The 17810-nt window shown below is 48.7% G+C and overlaps 1 protein-coding gene across 1 annotated transcript in view; it reads left to right on the top strand.

The window, feature by feature from the left end:
* Positions 1-5683: 5683 nt before the first annotated feature.
* Positions 5684-17810, top strand: part of ZER1 (zyg-11 related cell cycle regulator) — a 31269-nt gene continuing 19142 nt past the window's right edge. Inside the window, exons 1-2 of the mRNA XM_090274846.1 lie at positions 5684-5801; positions 17054-17304. Of these exons, the coding sequence (XP_090130972.1) occupies positions 17147-17304 (158 nt within the window). The 5' untranslated portion in view covers positions 5684-5801; positions 17054-17146. The remainder of the gene's footprint in view (positions 5802-17053; positions 17305-17810) is intronic.

Below are 17810 nucleotides of genomic sequence, written 5' to 3'. Positions count from 1 at the left end.
ACCTCTTGGACCGGTAAGCAAATTTTTAAAAATTTATTTTTAGAGAGAGGGGAAAGGAGGGTAAAAGAGAGGGAGAGAAACATCACTGAGAACATGTGCCCAGACCGGGGCCAAACCAGAAACCCAGGCATGTGCCCTGACCTGACTGGGAATCCACCCAGTGACCTTTTGCTTTGTGGAATGACACCCAAGCAACTGAGCCACACCGGTCAGGGCAGCAGAAGTAATTTTTATTTATTACGCCCACCATCACTCAGTTGTGGAGAAACAGACCTTCTCAAACAGCTTTAAAGATCAGAGTTTAACAAGTACAGCTTTCATTTGATAAGCACAAATGCAATTTTTTTTTTTTAAATTTGAACTTTAGAATCAGTTTGTCAATTTCTAGGAAAAAAGTTGCTGGGGCCCTGGCCTGTGTGGCTCACTCAGTTGGAGCAACCTCCCACAGATGGAAGGGTCACGGGTTTGATTCCCAGTCCCAGCACATGCCTGGGCTGTAGGTTCAGTCCCCAGTTGGGGCGTGTAGGAGAGGTCCCCAGTCAGGTGTGTTTCTCTCTTGCATTGATGTCCCCCCCCCCCCTCCCTTCCCTTCTATAAGCATGTCCTGTGAAGTTGAAAAAAAAAGTTGTTGGGATTTTGGTTGGAACTACTGAATTTATAGATCAATTTGAAAATAATTAATAGCTTAACATTATTGAATCATCTGATCCATGAATATAATATAGCTCTTCATTTTTTTAGTTCTTTAATTTCTCTTAGAAATATTTTTTTTGTAGTTTTCTGTGTATAGGCCTTGCACATAATTGGTCAGATTTATCCCTAAGTATCTCACATTTTTTGATATAGTCATAAATGGTATTTTTAAAAATTTCAACTTCCAAGTGTTTATTACTGGAATACAGAAAAAAATTGCTTATTTCCTTTTATTATTTACAATAAAATTAATTTATAATAATTTTAATAATAAAACTTATTTTACTAATCATTATTTTTATAATAAATTTATAATAAATCATTATTTTTAATTGCTTTTATTGATCTTGTATCGTGAAATCTTGCTAAACTCACTCATTAGATTGAGCTTTTTTGTAGATTCCATAGAACTTTTTTAAAATTATATTTTATTGATTATGCTATTACAGTTGTCCCAATTTCCCCCCTTTGTTCCCCTCCACACAGCGCCCCACCCCACTCCCTCAGTCAATTTCCACACCATTGTTCACGTCCGTGGGTTATGATATAAGTTCTTTGGCTGCTCCATTCCCTGTACTGTTCTTTACATCTCCATGGCTGTTCCATAACTACCCATTTGCACTTTTTTCTAATCATTTTTTAAAAAATAATTTATTTATTTGTTTGTTCATTTATTTTATTTTTTTAGAGAGGGGGGGAAAGGAGAAAGAGAGGGAGAGAAACATCACTGTGTGGTTGCCTCTCATTCGTGCCCCCAACTGGGAACATGACGTGCAACCTAGTCACGTGCCCTGACTGGGAATCGAACCAGCGACACTTGGCTCGCAGGCTGACGCTCAATCCACTGAGCCACAGCAGCCAGGGCTTTTTTAAATCATTTTTTATTGTTATTCTGTTATAGTTGTCTAAGTTTTTCCCCCTTTGCCCTCCTCCACCCATCCCCCTCCCACAGTCAGTTCCCACACTGTCATCCATGCCTGTGGGTCACTCACCCCTCCTTCACCTCTTCACCTATCCTCCCACACCCCCCTTCCATCTGGCAACCTTCAAAACACTCTCTCCGTATCCATGATTCTGTCTCTGTTCTTCCTGTTTGCTTAGTTTGTTTTTTAGTTTTAATTGTTGATAGATATTGCCATTTTATTGTTCATAGTTTTGATTGTCCTCTTTTCCTTAAATAAATCTCTTTAACATTTCCTATAGTAATGGTTTTGTGAGGATGAACTCCTTTATTTTTTTAATTTTGTCTGGGAAGCTCTTTCTCTGCCCTGCAATTCATTAAGTTGAGAGGCTTTTTTGTAGATTCCATAGAACTTTTTTTTTTAAGTTTCATTTTTATTTATTAATTTTTTCACACACAAACACATTTTTAAAAAGATTTATTTCCTAGAGGGAAAGGGAGGGAAAGAGAGGGGCAGAAACATCCCTCGGTTGCCTCTCCCAGGCCCCCAACTAGGAACCTGGCCCACAACCTAGCCGTGTGCCTGGACTTGGACATGAATAGAACCGGCAACCTTTTGGTTTGCAGGCCAGCGCTCAACCCACTGAGCCACACCGGCCAGGGCGCCATAGAATTTTCTACATAGACTATTATATATATTAGTTCCCTAGGACTTCTGTAACAAATGACCACAAACTGTGAGGCATTTTAGTCTGTTAATAATTCAGTTTATTCTGTAATGTACTTATTCTGTTAAAAATTTTGCCAAGAATTTTTGCATCTATATTCACAAAGGATCTTGGTCTGTAGTTTTATCTTCTTGTCATCTTTGTCTGATTTTGGTATCAGAGTATTGATGGCCTCATAAAATGCATTGGAAAGTCTTCCCTCCTCTTCAATTTTATGGAAGATTTGTGTAGAATTGGTATTACTTATTTCTTAAATGTTTGGTAGAATTCATGAGTGAAATTTTTTTTTTTTGTCAACCAAATTCCACCAATAAGAAAACTGTGCCGTTTTCAAAAGAATTAAACAGACTATATGACCTGACATAAAGAGTGGTAGAAATGTCACACAACAATTTGTATATTGTGATTCTATTTATATTTTTAAATCTATCTTGTATTATGAGTTTATGTGTACCCATGTTTATAAATGCATTTTAACAGCTTTATGGGGATATAATTCAATACTATACATTTAGAGCACATATTTAAAGTGAACCAATCAGTGGTTTTTAGAATACTCACAGCTGTACATATACAACTATCACCATCAACCATGCAACGATCACCACCATCAAATTTTGACCATTTTCATCACTGCCCAAAAAACCCTGTACATATTGGCAGTCATTCCCATTTTCTCTACCCCGTCACCTGTAGGCAACCACTAATCTAGTTTCTATCTCTATAGATTTATCACTTCTGAACATATGAATAGAATCATGCAGTATATGGTCTTTGTGACTGGTTTCTTTCATTCACCATAAGTTTTCAAGGTCCTTCCACGTTGGAGTGTGTATCAGTGCCTCATTCCTTTTCATTGCTGAATAATATTCCATTTTATGAATATACTATTCCATATCATATCCATCCACCAAGTGATGAACGTTGGGCTAATTCCCTTCTTGTGTATTAAGAGCAATGCCGCTATGAACATTTTTTCTTCGGTATATACCTAGGAGTAGAATTTCTAGGTCATATGGTAACTCTATGTTTAACGTTTTAGTGAGGAATTGCCAAACTGCTTTCCAAAGCAGCCGCACCATTTTATATTCCCACAAGTAACATAGGAGTGTTCCCATCTCTCCGCTTCCTTGACCACACTTGTGATTGTCTATGATTTTGATCATATCCATCCTGAGGATAGAAAGATGTATCTCATTGTGGTTTTGATTTGCACTTCCCTGATGACTAATGACGCTGAGTATCTTTTCATGTGCATCTTGGCCATTTGTATATCGTCTCTGGAGATGTGTCTAGTTAGCTCTTTTGCCTATTTTATATTAGGTTATTTGCTTATTATTCAGTTTATTATATATCCTGGATTACTGTTATCAGTACATGATTTGCAAATATCTTCTCCTGTTCTGTGGGCTGTCTTTTCATTTTCTTGATGGTGCCCTTTGAAGCACAAAAGTTTTTACTTTGGATGAAATCCAATGTTCTATATTTTCCTCTTGTGTTTGGTGTCATATTAAAGAAACCACTGCTGCCTTGGCCGAGTAGCTCAATAGTTATAGAGTATCGCCCCCATATAACAAGACTGCAGGTTCAATCCCCGGTCAGAGGGCACACCCAAGAATCAACCAATGAATGCATAAGTATGTGGAACAACAAAAATTGATGTTTTTCTCTCTCTCTCTTTCCTTCTCTCTTCCTCTCTCTCACTCTCTCTCTCTAAAATCAATAAATTTAAATTTAAAAAAACACTGCCTAACCCAAATTCACAGACTTACTCCTATGTATTGTCCTAAGAGTTTTACAGTTTTAGTTCTTACATATACATGCACATTTTTATTTTTTTAATTTTTAATTTTTAACTTAGGCTTTCACTTTATTTATTTTCAGAGAGAGAAGGGAGGGAGAAAAAGAGGGAGAGCAACATCAATGTGTGGCTGCAGTCCCGACTAAGGACCTGGCCCCCAACCCAGGCATGTGCCCTGACTGGGAATGGAACCAGCGGCCTTTTGGTTTACAGGCTGACAGTCCACTGAGCCACATGCATATTTTTAAAGGACTAAGGGAATACTCACCAAATTGTTTAGAGTGGTCATCTCTGAGAAAGGGCATAAAATTGGGGTTAGGTTAAATTTTGATGGGGATTTTCATTTTTTCTTTCATATATTTCCATATTGTTTGGTTGGGTTTTTTGTTTTTTTTTACAAGCATGGCTAACTCTGGTAATTTAAAATCAATACTTTTTAAACGATTCAAAATTGTATTGATACATTGTTACACATGGTCAGAAACTAGAATATCCTACGCGGAAGGGAAAAAAAGCACAAAGATGGTTATTAGAATTGGGGTGAGGGTCCTCTCAAGACAGAATTTCTCAAGAAAGTAACATCTAAGCTGAGACCAGAAGGTGGAGGGGTATTCTGAATATGAATGGGAGCAATAAAAGTGTTTATTTGGGAAGACACTGTTTGAACCTATGGCGGAGCAAAGTTTCATTTAAAAAAACAAAACAAAATAATTCTTTAAACTCTCTGAATTGGAGAGTGGGGAAGTAAGAGGAGGGAGCCAGGAGGCCGGAGAAGGAGACAGGGGCACAGATATATCCTTGTCGTCTATAGTAGGGGTTGTAAGCAGGGAAGTGCCCAGATCAGATTTAAGTTTTGGGCAAAATGACCCTGGGACTGTGGAGAGAATGAGGGGAGGGGGCAGGGAGTTCCATTAGGAGGCTGTTATGGAAACCCGGAGAAGAAATGATGGTGGACGGAGTCCGGCACTACTGGTAGGAGAGAAGGGACTGAGTTTGAGAGATCCATAGGAATTGGCGACCAGACCAGGAGCTAAGGTGAACGAAGGGGCCAAGGTAGTTGACCAACCTCCCACGTGACAGCCGAGCTGCCTGGAGGCTCATTAACTAGCTGGGAAGTAGCATGGCGTTTGGGAGGAAGATGATGCCTGCGTTTGGACGAGTGGGTGTGAGTTACCTGTGGAACCAGAGATGTTCAGTAGGGCGCTGGGCGTGGGGGCTGGCGCTCCAGGAGACGTCGGTGCTGATGGGGGAAGGTGGGGCCAGTCCCGCCCTGAACCACTGCCTGGGATCTAGCGAGCCGCGGGACAGAGCAGGACCCGAACCCGGGGATCACACGAGGGGCCCCCCCTACAGGCCAGGGACAGCCCCTGAAGCACGTGCTCACCACCGCGGTGTGCACCCCAGCCTCTCCCTCCTCCCCCGGCACCCGGGTCCGGGATCCCTAAGAGGAGACGCCGCGGGGCCCCGGAACCTTCCGCCGCTGCCGACCGCGTTCGCCGCGGGACCCTTCGGCGACACCAGTCCGCTGTTGCTAAGGGGCGGCCCCGGAAGTGACGCGCCCATGGTTTGTTGACAGCGGAGGCGGTGGCGGCTGCAGGCTCCGAGCCGTAGGAGCCGAATCGGGGGAGGGGCCGGGTCCCGGAGCCAGCACCCGGCGGCCTGCAGCCCTAAGGGCAAGGTAAAGGCCAAGGGTCCCCCCGGCGCGACCCCCTCCCGCCCGGGGCTCCTGCCCCCGGGGATCCCAAGTTCCGCCTCGTCGACCCCGGTCTCCCCCAGACCCCGGCCCTAGCCTGACGACATCCCCCGCCGGCCCCGGCCGCATCCTCCGCTCCTCCTCGGCCGAGGAAGCATCCTGCCCGCTCCCGGAGCCGAGGGATGTATCTGCGTTCTGCCCCTAACCCTCCTGCGTCCGGCGCCTCGGCATCGCCTCGGCATCGCAGCTGCGACCGCTCGCACAGGTCCATATCGGCCAGTGGTGGGAGGGCTTCTTCCTCCGCTGCCCCTGCTACCAGGTCTGAGAAACGTGCCTTTGAAACTGAGCTCCCTTCCTCCGGCGAGAAAATGACTCCCTGTTGGATGCCCCTACAAAATGGGGGACCGATGTGGGACTGAAAGGGCCAGCCCCTGCCCTCCTACCTGTTGGTTGAGCTTAAGTTCCCCCAAAGCCGCGCTTAAGCGCTCGGGCATGGCGTGGATCCTGCATCAGCTTCTAAAAGGGATGACAGGGTGCAGGAGATCCAACAGCCCAACGGGGTGGGAAAGGGGTGGGGTGGGGTTGCAAACCCGAGCAGCAAGACGCCAGGTAGGTGCGTTGAAAGTGAAACCGACTGTGGTGGCCGCTGGAGCTCGGTGGGAATTTGACTTGGCTGCTCTTTGGTTCAAGGTGCGCAGGGTTCCCAGTCCGCCTGCGCCTGCCAGCGCACTTGTTTTTTCAGGGGGAGAGGGCGGCCTGATGCCTCCATGGGAAAAAAATCGCCCCATATGGTCTCTCCCACAGGATGTTTCTCTTGAGGGTTCCAGCTGATTAGAATGAGCATTGAAGACAGCTTTGGAAAGGGTCACAGGAGGCTACCCTTAGAGCAGGAGGTGGTAGCCGGGAGTCAGCAGCCCCTTTTTTCTTTGCATTCATTCATTCGGCAAATAATAAATGGTAATATGTAGGGTGGCCATAGAGGGAAAAAAAAGAAAAAGGCAGGACAAGCTATGGAAAGAGCCAGAGAGTACAGGTGCATTTTTATAGAGAGGGTGGTCAGAGAAAGTGTCTAATTAGTTGATTTCTGATCAGGGACCTGAAGGGAGTGACGGAGCAAGCCATACAGCTCTCTGAAGGCAGCGCATTCAGCAGCAAGTGCAAAGGTCCTGGGGTCATGTGCCTGATGATTTTAAGAAACAGCATAAAGACAACAGGGGTGAAGCAGAATGAAGGAGGGGAGGAGTGCTTGATGAAGTCGGAGAAGACTGGGGACCAGATAATGGTGGGGCAATATCAGGGACTGTCTGTGTGATGCCCAGTCATGGGGTGTCTAAGGGGGCACCCTTTCAGAACTGTACGAACTTGAAGTGTCTGGTGCTTGGAGAAAATACAGATTTGTTTCAGATGACAAACGGCCATTGTGCTCTGGCCATGAGTTGTAAGTGCCCCTTTTCCATCTTTAAATGACCATTGATGGAATAAACACAAAAGAAGAGCCATAGAGCACTATGGTTAGATCAGGTCATGCCACTGCTTCCTGGTCGTGTGAACTTGGGCTAGGGGCCTTCTTTTCACCTCTGTTTCCTCATCTGTAAAATGGTTCTTGGGTTAAATGAGAGATCACACTGACGTGCTTAGCACGCTGATTGCCACATCTAAGTACTCGATATGTAGCAGTTGTGATGGGGATGACAATGATGAGGAACTATTGGTGTCAACCCTAAAGTCTTTTCTTTTTAGTGCCAGCTCGTGGCTTCATCTCTGAGTTAGGGGAATTTGGGGGAACAGTGGGAGAGAGAAGGTGGAGACTTCCTGTCACCCATCAGTGGGAACAGTGGTTGCATATCCTACAAGGGAGGATGGTGGCTTGGTCCTGGCTTTTTGATGACAGTTGAAGGTGACGGGGACTTTTTTTTTGAAAGAGCTCAGCAAAGCCCCATTCTGCTACATAAAGTAGACAAAGTTACGGTGTTGAAATAAATATGGCATGAAGACAGGCTGAGAAGGGCAGTGTATGCTGGCCTTAGATGTATGGTCAGGGTGTGTGTGGCGGATCTCGTGATGGAGACTTTCCATCTCAGAGTGCCCGGCAGAGGCTGAGATTTTCCTAGATTGGTCCGATAAAGCTGAGTGGGGCAACTGGGTCAGAGGATTTGAAAATGAAAAGTCAGAGCACTTAGAGGCTGAAAGCCAGCATGTTGGAGCAGGCTGTTGTGTCTAGATCGTCGGACTAGCAATCCATGGACCCGGTTTAAGCCCCAGCTCCGCTGCTGGTTGGCTGTGTGAACTTGGGCAGCCCCATCCCATCTGGGCCTCAGTTTTCCTGTCTATACACTAACTCTGAAGGCTATTGGGGGAATGAAGTGAAACGAGGTTCTGGAAGAATCTGGTGTACTCTAAAGCTTTCTGCAAAGGTAAAGAGCCATTCTTGTCAGTACCACTGGGATTCTGCAGCCATATTTTGCGTGCGCACGCTCCCACCCCAGGCAGAGGGCTTTAGTATCTCAGCTGTTTTTGACTTCTGAAATGCAAGTTCAGAGCCTCCCCTTTGGTCATCTATTTTGGGATCACAAAGCTTCAGAAATGAGCAGATTTTCCAGCTTCAAAAAGGAGCTGAAGGGTCTCTCCAAACATCATTCTTAGGAAATTTCTCCATCATTATTGCTTACCACCTTCTTGCCATCATTTCATGCCATGTCCTCAGCAACCCCCTGAGGTAGGTACATTTGCAGCACATTGACAGGTAAGGACCCGGATGAATACTGAGGCTGTAAATATTGCCTGGGCCCCTTGTGGGGCTCTGTGTCCTTCACCCATAGCTAACCACTCCCTCACTATGACGTGGAGACCCCAAGGATCACACAGGGTCCCTGCCTCAGGGAGCTTCCAGTCCTGTGGTAAACAAATGACATATGTCCGCAGGATGGTTCTCAGCAGTATCTGATCACCTGAGCTCGGTGCCCAAGGACACTTAGAGTTGTAAGAAGGCAGCGAAGGTTCAGGCCGCAGAAGGGAGAGCTGAGGCTTGGAGAACCCGTTCCTACCCGTAGCCTGATGGTAGAGGGAGCCAGGTACTTATCGGGAGACCTTGCGCGAGTCATTGCACTTCTCTGAACCTCAGTTCTTCATCTGGAAAACAAAATTATAGTACGTACGTACCTCAAGTTATTTGTGGCTTCAACGAGGACATGCATGAGAGGCACAGACCACTGGGTCTTGAACTAATGAATACATGTGTACATGTACCTCGACATAGTTCATGGCAAACTACTTCATCACTCAGAGTTGTTAGGTTATAATACTCCTGCCTTGTGTGGTTGTTGAATTCAGAGCTCAGTGAAGTGGGCGTGACCCTTAAGTTTTCATGAGAACCCAGGTACCCCCCAGGGCCCCTCTGCCTCCAGGTAGCACCAGCAAGCAGTGAGGCACGTTCCTCCCTCACTCCCGTCCCACATCTTCCTAACACGGCGCACCCTACAGAGTGAGACTGCGGGCTGGCTGCTTCCCGGGATGCCCTCTGACCCTCACCTGCACCCCTGCCCCCCGGAGTCTCCTGACACTTGCCCTGACTCCCCTTGCAGCAGCCTCCTACCCCCCATATCTGGCCTGTGATCTGTTCCCTCCTGGAAAGCTTCCAGCTTCTGTAAACAGGGCATTTGCCCCCCCTCCCTCCCTGGCCACCCCCAGCTCCTGGGTTAATGTTTCACAGGGTGGGCACTGCTCCAAGGCTCAGAGCTTCTGGCTCCCCAAGCCAGCCCGTCACCTGGGTGTCAGGATGCTGATGGCGTCTCACGCTCCCTCCTCTGCACCTCAGTTTCTCCTCCCTCTGTTGGGTGGAGGGAGACTGAGTGGTTTGGTGAGAAGCTCGGGCGTGAACTCTCGTTCACTGTGCGATGTCAGATGGGCCCGCGTCTTCACCAGAAAATAGTGACAGTCTGCCTCGGGGGGCTTTGGTGGGCTAACTCAGGCAAAAGCAAACCTTTACTGTGTTGGTGCCAAACACTGGCCAGACACCAAGGATCTGGAGCGTGCGAGGGGCCGGGATTCCTGTCCTCCCAGAGCCCTCAGGCCAGGGGACACGTCATTAGACAAACTGTTTCACAAACGAAGAATTAGCTACAAGGACAGAGTCCTAAGGAATGCTGTTTTGTTAGTTAATAGGAGACCGTATGCAATAAGCCCATGAGGAGCGCAGTGCCACGTCCAGAAGCCGCCAGTGTGGGGGTGGCAGCTGCCGCTCTTCTCTCCCTGTCCTCCCCGCTGTACGCTTCACTCTCGGGGTGTCTCAGGCTCGTGATGGATCCAGTTGTAGAGAATCTGCAAAAGGAGGGATGGAGAAAAGCACAGAGCTCTTCTCACCGTGCGGTGTTCTGTCACGATCAGCGTTCCTTCTGTCCCCAGCTGCCGGGACCCCCGGGTGACCGGTGCCTGCCTCGAGAATGAGGAGCTCTGGACGGTGGGCAGGGCAGAGATGGCTGCCACTGGCAGATGCCAGGCCCGCAGCTGGATGCCACACAGGGGCCCGGGCACTCCAGCCCCCAGGCATCTCGGCCTCGGTGCCAACACAAGACTGGCTCCTGCCTCCTCCAGCTCAGCCAGCCCCGAGGTCAGTTAGCAGGTGGTGCCCTCTGCCTGGCTTGTCTTGTGGGGGCTTTTGGTGACTTCGGTGGCTGACAGCGTGGTGTTTCTTCCTCCTGAGGAGCAGAGTTAGGGCAGAGCAGCCACCCGGGGGACTGGGCTCAGACCTGCAGAAGAGGCAACACTCTCTCTCGGTTATAGTCACGAGGGTTCCTCTGTGGCCACTGGGTGCCCAGCGCTCTCCTGGGCGCGGTGGGCAGGGAGGATCCAAGAGCGTGCCTTGCCCCCAGGCTTCCATGTGTGGCAAAACCTGCAAGCCCCTCGTCCCTTCCACAGACGTATGTTGACACCCTACTATTTGCCGGTCCCTCATGGGTGCTGAGCCCTTCTTTGGTCCAGCAAGCAGTCGTGGTGTTGGGCCGTGGGGCCAGTGGCCCACACCGTCTGTCCCTTCAGCCTGTGCACAGCTTTCCCTTCTCTGCCCACCGCCAGAGTTAACCATGACTCATCCTCTGGGTCACAGCTGAAATGTCACTTCCAGGGACGCCTGCCCAGTCCAGAGCTTCTTAGGTGGCTGCCTGTCCCCCCACCCCCCGGAGCCAGTGTGCTCCACGAGGACAAAGCCCTTTCTGGTGTCACTTGCCGTGGGACGCACAGGGCTCCCTAGACAGGGACCGAGTGAACAGAGACACGGGCTGGGCCACGCCCAGGAGTGCGGTGCCCGACCAGAGGGTCTGCATCCTGCCCTCACGGAGCCGGCCGCCGGGCGGGGAAGCCAGAGAGTTAAACCAGCGTGGGTACAGGGTGTGAAATTCATGGTGTGGCCTTCGGGGCCCCCAGCATTGCACTCGGGTGGGTCAGGGAGGGCTTCCCAGAGGACATGATTTTGACACTAAGACCTGAGGGTCTTGGGCATCAGTTAAGCAAGGAGGAGAGTTCACAGGTGATGCGGGCTGGAGTGGTCGGTGACACCTCTTGGAGGAAGTGTGTGTTTGGAGGTGGGAGCAGTATTTGGTAGGAAGTGGAATCGTTAGTTGATTTGGATGGTCCCAGTTGACAGAGAACTGACTGAGCAAAGGTCTCAAGGTGACCCTGTGCTTCTGGCCTACAGCCAGCGCAATGAAGGAGCCCAGGCCAGCTAGGGTAGGGGTCCGTGGGCACTGGGCGGGCCGGAACGCTGGTTCTAATTCTGGAGGCCTTGAGTGGCTGCTTGAAGAGATTGGACTTGTCAATTTCCAGCAGGGACTGTCCCCTGGCCAGCAGTGTGCCCTCTGGCTCCAGGGTCCCAGACCAGAGAGGCTGCTGGGCTCTTGAAGATCTGAAAGTGAATGAAGGCCAAGGAAGGCCACGCCCAGGGCCCAGGCAGCCTGTCTGTTGTGCTGAGGAATCAGGGGTGTACCTAGCCAGCGGGGCCTTGTGGCAGGAGGCTCAGGCCTGGGGAAGCTGGCCAGGAACAGACCCTGCTCTACTTAGGAACCAGGGCAGGTGAGATAGCAGATGATGGTGATGACGATGATGCTAACGATAATAATAATAGCTGCTATTACTGCGTGCCAGGCGCCATGCTAAGCCTGTTCTGTATCATTCCATGTTATCTTCACAAAGCACTCCCGAGTCTGGAATAGACTCTGAGGCGGAGAGGTGAAGACACTTGCCCAAGTTCACCTGTTTTAAGCAGTAGGGCTAGGACATGAAATTGAGCTCCTACAGCCAGCTCGCCAGGAAGCGGTGGTACCAGAACTTAGAACTGGTGGTTCCAAAGGGCACGTGCTCTGTGGCCACCCACTGGGTTTCCTGAGCAGCCTGTTAGAGTCAAGCATGGGTGCGGAGGCTCCGAGAAGCCAGGGGCAATGCTGGGCCCTAAACTGCAGAACTCTCCGAGAGATGAGGTGATGGAGTCCGAGAGACCAGGCTCACGTCCCACTGTGGCCTGAGCAGCGTCTCCCTGAGCTCCAATTCCCTCGTCCGTAAGACGGGATCATAGCCGCCTTTTGTCGTACCTCGGTCCTGTCAAACCTGAAACGAAGCATTTTCTCGCCGTCTCGTTTCCTCCAGTGGCCCTGTGAAGTGGAGGTTATTATCCCCATTTTCCAGATGAGGAAACTGAGGTCCACAGAGGTTGAGTAATTTACCAGTGAATTGTGGAATTGGGGTGAAACATAGATCTATATTACCACAGAGCCTGCACTTTTTTTTATTTTTATTTTTTAATCTTTACCCAAGGATATTTTCTAGCATTGATTTTAGAGAAAGAGAAAGGGAGAAAGAGAGAGGGAGACACCGATCGGTTACCTCTCTTATGCACCCTGACCAGGGATCGAACCCACAACCTAAGTATGTGTCCTGACCTGGAATCAAACCCTCAGCCTTTTGGTGTATGGGATGACACCCCAAGCAAGTGACCCACCCAGCCACGGCCACGCTGCTATCTCTCTTTCTTTTTAATCCTCACCTGAGACTATGTTTATTGCTTTTTTTGCGGGGGGGGAGACCGATTTGTTCTATTTATTCATGAATTCATTGGTTGTCTCCTGTATGTGCCCCAACCGAGAACAAACCTGCAAGGCGGCTACATGGCACCAGTGCGCCAACCGAGTACCCGGCTAGCAGCCCCTCCCCCACCCCTGTCACTTCCTAATTACTGCCCCCCTGCAAGGTAATCACTACCCTGACTTCCAATGTCACAGGTTAGTTTTGCCTGCTTTTTCCTCCCTTTCTGATGTAGACTCTGGTAGGAAAACGGTTTAGGGTTAATTCCTGACTGTCCTCGGTTTGATAAATGGTTGATTGTTTTGTTTTCTTTCTTTTTTTTTTTTTTTTTACTGAGAGAGAGACATAGATCTTTATTGTTCCAATTGTTTATGCGTTCATTGGTGGACTGCTGTCCCCTGACCCGGGGTCAAGCTCGCAACCTTGGCGTAGCACGATGTTGCTCTAACCGACTGAGCTACCTGGCCAGGGACCGTTCTCTGTCTTGTTCACATTTGAATATGAAGGCTCCGTTTTCATGCTTCATTAGCCTCTTATTGGAGCTGACAATACAAATACGCTATCAGAGCATCACTTAACTAAGCCCAAATGCCTTCTAAAAGTGGACCTCTTTGGTGTCCAGGCCATTTTTAAACATTTTTTTATTCAATTATATATAACATACATTTTTAAAATTACATACATCATGATATACAGCTCCCTGAATAGTCACAAAATGAACACACTTGTGTGTCCACCACTCAGATAAGGAACTAGAAGCTTCTCAACACACAGCCAAATCCCCAGAGTAGCCACAGTCCTGACGTCGTCACCACAGATTAGATTTTGTTGTTTTTATTTTTTCAACACAATGCAGTAATACGTAAATGAGCCCGTGCAGGGTGTGAGGGTGCCCTCTTGTGTGTCTGGCTCCTTTCCCCAGCTGGGGTTCGTCCAAGCTGTCGCGTTAGCAGTGGCTCGTGCGCCTCGTTGCTGTGTCGCGTCTCATCGGTGAGCGTATCGTCGCTGTTTGAAGTCAGTGGGCACTCAGGTTCTTCTCTCTTTGGGGCTATGATGAATATGCTGCTGCGAGCATCCTGCTGCCTGTCTCCTCGCGAACGTTTGTGTGCGTCTGCTGGGTGCACGCCTGGGAGGAGAACCGCCGAACGCTGAGCAGAAACGTGTCTTCGCCTTTAACAGAGAGGGTCACCCGTTCTTCCAGTGGCCCTCGCAGCGCACGCCCGTCTGCACCCCGCCAGCAGCGCTGGTGGCGCCCGTCGTTCTGTGTAACGCAGGCGCGTGTGCTAGTGCTGTTGTTCTCAGGAGAGCCGTCCTGGTGGGTGGGAAAGGGCACCTCCCTGTGGTTTCACTGACACGGATGAAGCCGAGCCCTCTCCCACGTGCTGCCGTGCATTTCCCTGCCCTGGAGGAAATGCCGTTCAAGTCTTTGGTCCTTTTTTTATCTGACACTATGTCCTTCCTTAGAAAACTGATTTGTAGAAATTATTTATATATTCTTTTTAAAATATATATTTTATTTATTTACTTTTAGAGAGAGGAGAAAGGAGAGAGAAGAGAGGGAGAGAAACATCAATGTGTGGTTGCCTCTCGCACACCCCCAACTGGGGACCCAGCCCGCAACCCAGATATGTGCCCTGACTGGGAATCGAACTGGCAACCCTTTGATTCACAGGCTGGCGTTCAATCCATTGAGCCACACCGGCCAGGGCTATTTATATATCCTTAATACGATTCTTTTGTTGAAAATATATTTTGCTCTGTGGCCTGCCCTTTTTCTTCTTTTTAAAAAATTTTTTGTTTTAAGATTTTATTTAATTTTAGAGAGAGGGGAAGCGAGGGAGAAAGAGAGGGAGAGAAACATCAATGTGTGGTTGCCTCTCACGCACCCCCAACTGGGGACCCAACCCGCAACCCAGGCATGTGCCCTGACTGGGACCTGAACCGCCATCCTTTCAGTTTGCAGGCCAGCGCTCAGTCTACTGAGCCACACCAGCCAGGGCTAAAATTTTATTGATTGATTTGAGAGGGGGAGGGAGGGAGGGAGGGAGAGAGATGTTGATTTGTTGTTCCACTTTTTTATGCTTTCATTGGTTGTGTCTTGTACGCACCCTGACCGGGGATCGAGCCTGTGAGCTTGGTGTATTGGTACAACACTCTAACCAAATGAGCAACCCAGCCAGGGCTCTCTTTCTTTTCATTATTATTATTGTTATTAATCCTCACCTGAGGACGTCTTTTCATTGCTTTTAGAGAGAAAGGAAGGGAGAGAGAGAAACATCGATGGGTTGCCTCTCACAGGCACCCTGACCGGGCATTGTGCGCCCAGACCAGAGATGAACCTGCAACTTAGGTATGTGCCCCAACTGGGAATCCAACCCACAGCCTTTGGCTACAGGACGTCACTCCAACCAACTGAGCCATACCAGCCAGAGCCAGGGCTCTCTTTCTTAGTGACATCTTTTGATGAGAACAGTCTTAAATTTTGACACAGTTCAGTTTATCAATTTCTCTTTATGATTTGTGTCTTTTATGACCTATTTAAGAAATTACTGCCTATGCTAAAGCCATAAAGATATTATTCTATGTTTTCTTCTAGAAACATTATTGTTTTACCTTCACATAGAGGTCTAAAGTCCATCTCACATTAATTTGGGGGCACATGCGAACAGAAGTTTTGTTTTGTTTTGTTTTTTTAAGATTTTAAAATTTACTTGTTGTTAGAGAGAGGGGAAAAGAGAGAGAAGGAGAGGGAGAGAAGCATCAATGTGTGGTTGCCTCTCACGCACCCCAAAATGGGGACCTGGCCCGCAACCCAGGCATGTGTCCTGACTGGGAATCGAACTGGCAACGCTTTGGTTCACAGGCTGACACTCAATCTACTGAGCCACACCAGAAGTTTCTTCGCTTCAGTGCAGATCACCTTACCATTTTTTCCCTTATAAATCCTACTTAAGAAATTTTCACCTCCCTCAATGTCATGTAAATAGTAGCAGACTTCACTTTTTTAATAACTTTTATTGAGCCATAATTTCTGTATCATATAATCCACCTATTTAAAGAGATAATTCAGTGGGTTTCAGTATATTCACAGAGTTGTGCAATCCTCACCACAATTTTAGAATATTTCCTCACCCCCCAAAAAGAAAACCACAGACCCCTCAGCAGTCACTCCTCATTTCCCCCAGCCTCCTAGCCCGAGGCAGCCACCTACAGTCTCCTGTCCCTATAGGTTTCTCTACGCTGGCTAGATATTTTATATAAATGCAGTCAGAGAATCATATGTGTGCATGGTGCCTTCGGAGACTGGTTCCTTTCACTTAGTGTAGTGTTTTCAAAGTCCAGTGTTGTAGGACCTACCTGTACTTCATCCCTTTTATGGCTGAATCCTGTTCCATTGTGTGGATAGACCATTTTTGTCTGTCCATTCATCAGTTGTTGGACATGGTGTTTCACTTTTGGGGCTATTATGAATAATACCACTATGAACATTAACGTACAGCTTTTTATGTGGATGTATATTTTCATTTCAATTGGGAGGAGCCTGGATTATTAATCATATATAATGAGTTTGTGTGATAACATGTCTGTAAAGCCCTGGCACATAGTCAGTATTCAAACAGTGACACTTATATACAAGTTAGATTATACAACAAGGGCCCTGGCCAGGTAGCTCAGATGGAGCGTCATCCCAGCGCACCAAGGTTGCAGGTTCAATCCCCGGTCAGGGCACATTCAAGAATCAACCAATGAATGCATGAATGGGTGAAGCAACAAATCGAGGTTTTCTCTCTCTCCCTCCCTCCCTCTCTCCTCTTCTCTCTCTCTCTAAAATTAATAAACTAAAAAAAAAATTTTTTGTTAACATTACGCAGCAAGGGACACCCCAGTACAGCTGTTACTGAAAGCCCCTGTTATCCCCATCCAAGCACAGGGCACCCGGCACAAATACCTGGGCAAGGCTCCCTGCTCCGTGCGGGTCTCATCACGCATAGATGGTATCACAGCGGAGAGGGGCAGGGAGGGCGTCAGGAATCCTGGGGCCTGGCCTGCTAGGCTGCAATTTGAGTGTGACACCTGGGGCCTCAGTTTCCCTTCCCAGAGCGTGGACATAGGGCAGCTGGTGGTTCTGGCCCTCGCGTGGCTCACTTCGCCGCTTTTCCATTCTCTAGACTGTGGCCCGGCCAATGATCCTGTGAGTGTCGAGGAGTCGCTGCTGCCCCTGGAGGCCCCTGGCCAGGAGCGGCCCGCCTTCCTGCCCCAGCATGGCGTCCGATACTCCTGAGTCCCTGATGGCCCTCTGCACCGACTTCTGCCTGCGCAACCTGGATGGCACCTTGGGCTACCTGCTGGACAAGGAGACTCTGAGGCTCCATCCAGACATCTTCCTGCCCAGCGAGATCTGTGACCGGCTCGTCAACGAGTAAGCGGGCCCGGAGCGGGGGCAGGGGCAGAAGTCTTAGATGGAGCATGTGTGGAGAGGGTGGCACCATGTGGTGGTGTGACTGTGGATATGTATGTGTTAGCGTGTGTGTGCATGCACCTGGGTGCCCGCGGGTGCAGAATACTGGTGTCGCCCTAACTGCAGAGTTATGCGTGCACGTTGATATGTGAATGGAGCGGTGTGCACGTGAAGGGAGGTCGGTATGCGCATGGGCTTCTGCAGCGCAGGGCATGTTGGAATGTGAAGCTGCGCATTACGCCTGTGGGAGGGTACGGAGATCTGCACAAAAATGAAGGGGTTCCATGCTGTCCTGTGTCTGTGTGTGCACCTGTGCCTGTGAACGCGTGCCTGTGTGTGTGTGTGTGCACCCGTGCCTATGAACGCGTGCGTGTGTGTGTGCACCCGTGCCTGTGAACGCGTGCCTGTGTGTGTGTGTGTGCACCCGTGCCTGTGAACGCATGCCTGTGTGTGTGTGTGTGTACACC

This window comes from Furipterus horrens, unplaced genomic scaffold (assembly GCF_987537825.1).
Source record: "Furipterus horrens unplaced genomic scaffold, mFurHor1.1.pri manual_scaffold_4, whole genome shotgun sequence".
Classification (NCBI taxonomy): domain Eukaryota; kingdom Metazoa; phylum Chordata; class Mammalia; order Chiroptera; family Furipteridae; genus Furipterus; species Furipterus horrens.
This window is presented reverse-complemented; position numbering and strand designations above follow the sequence as displayed.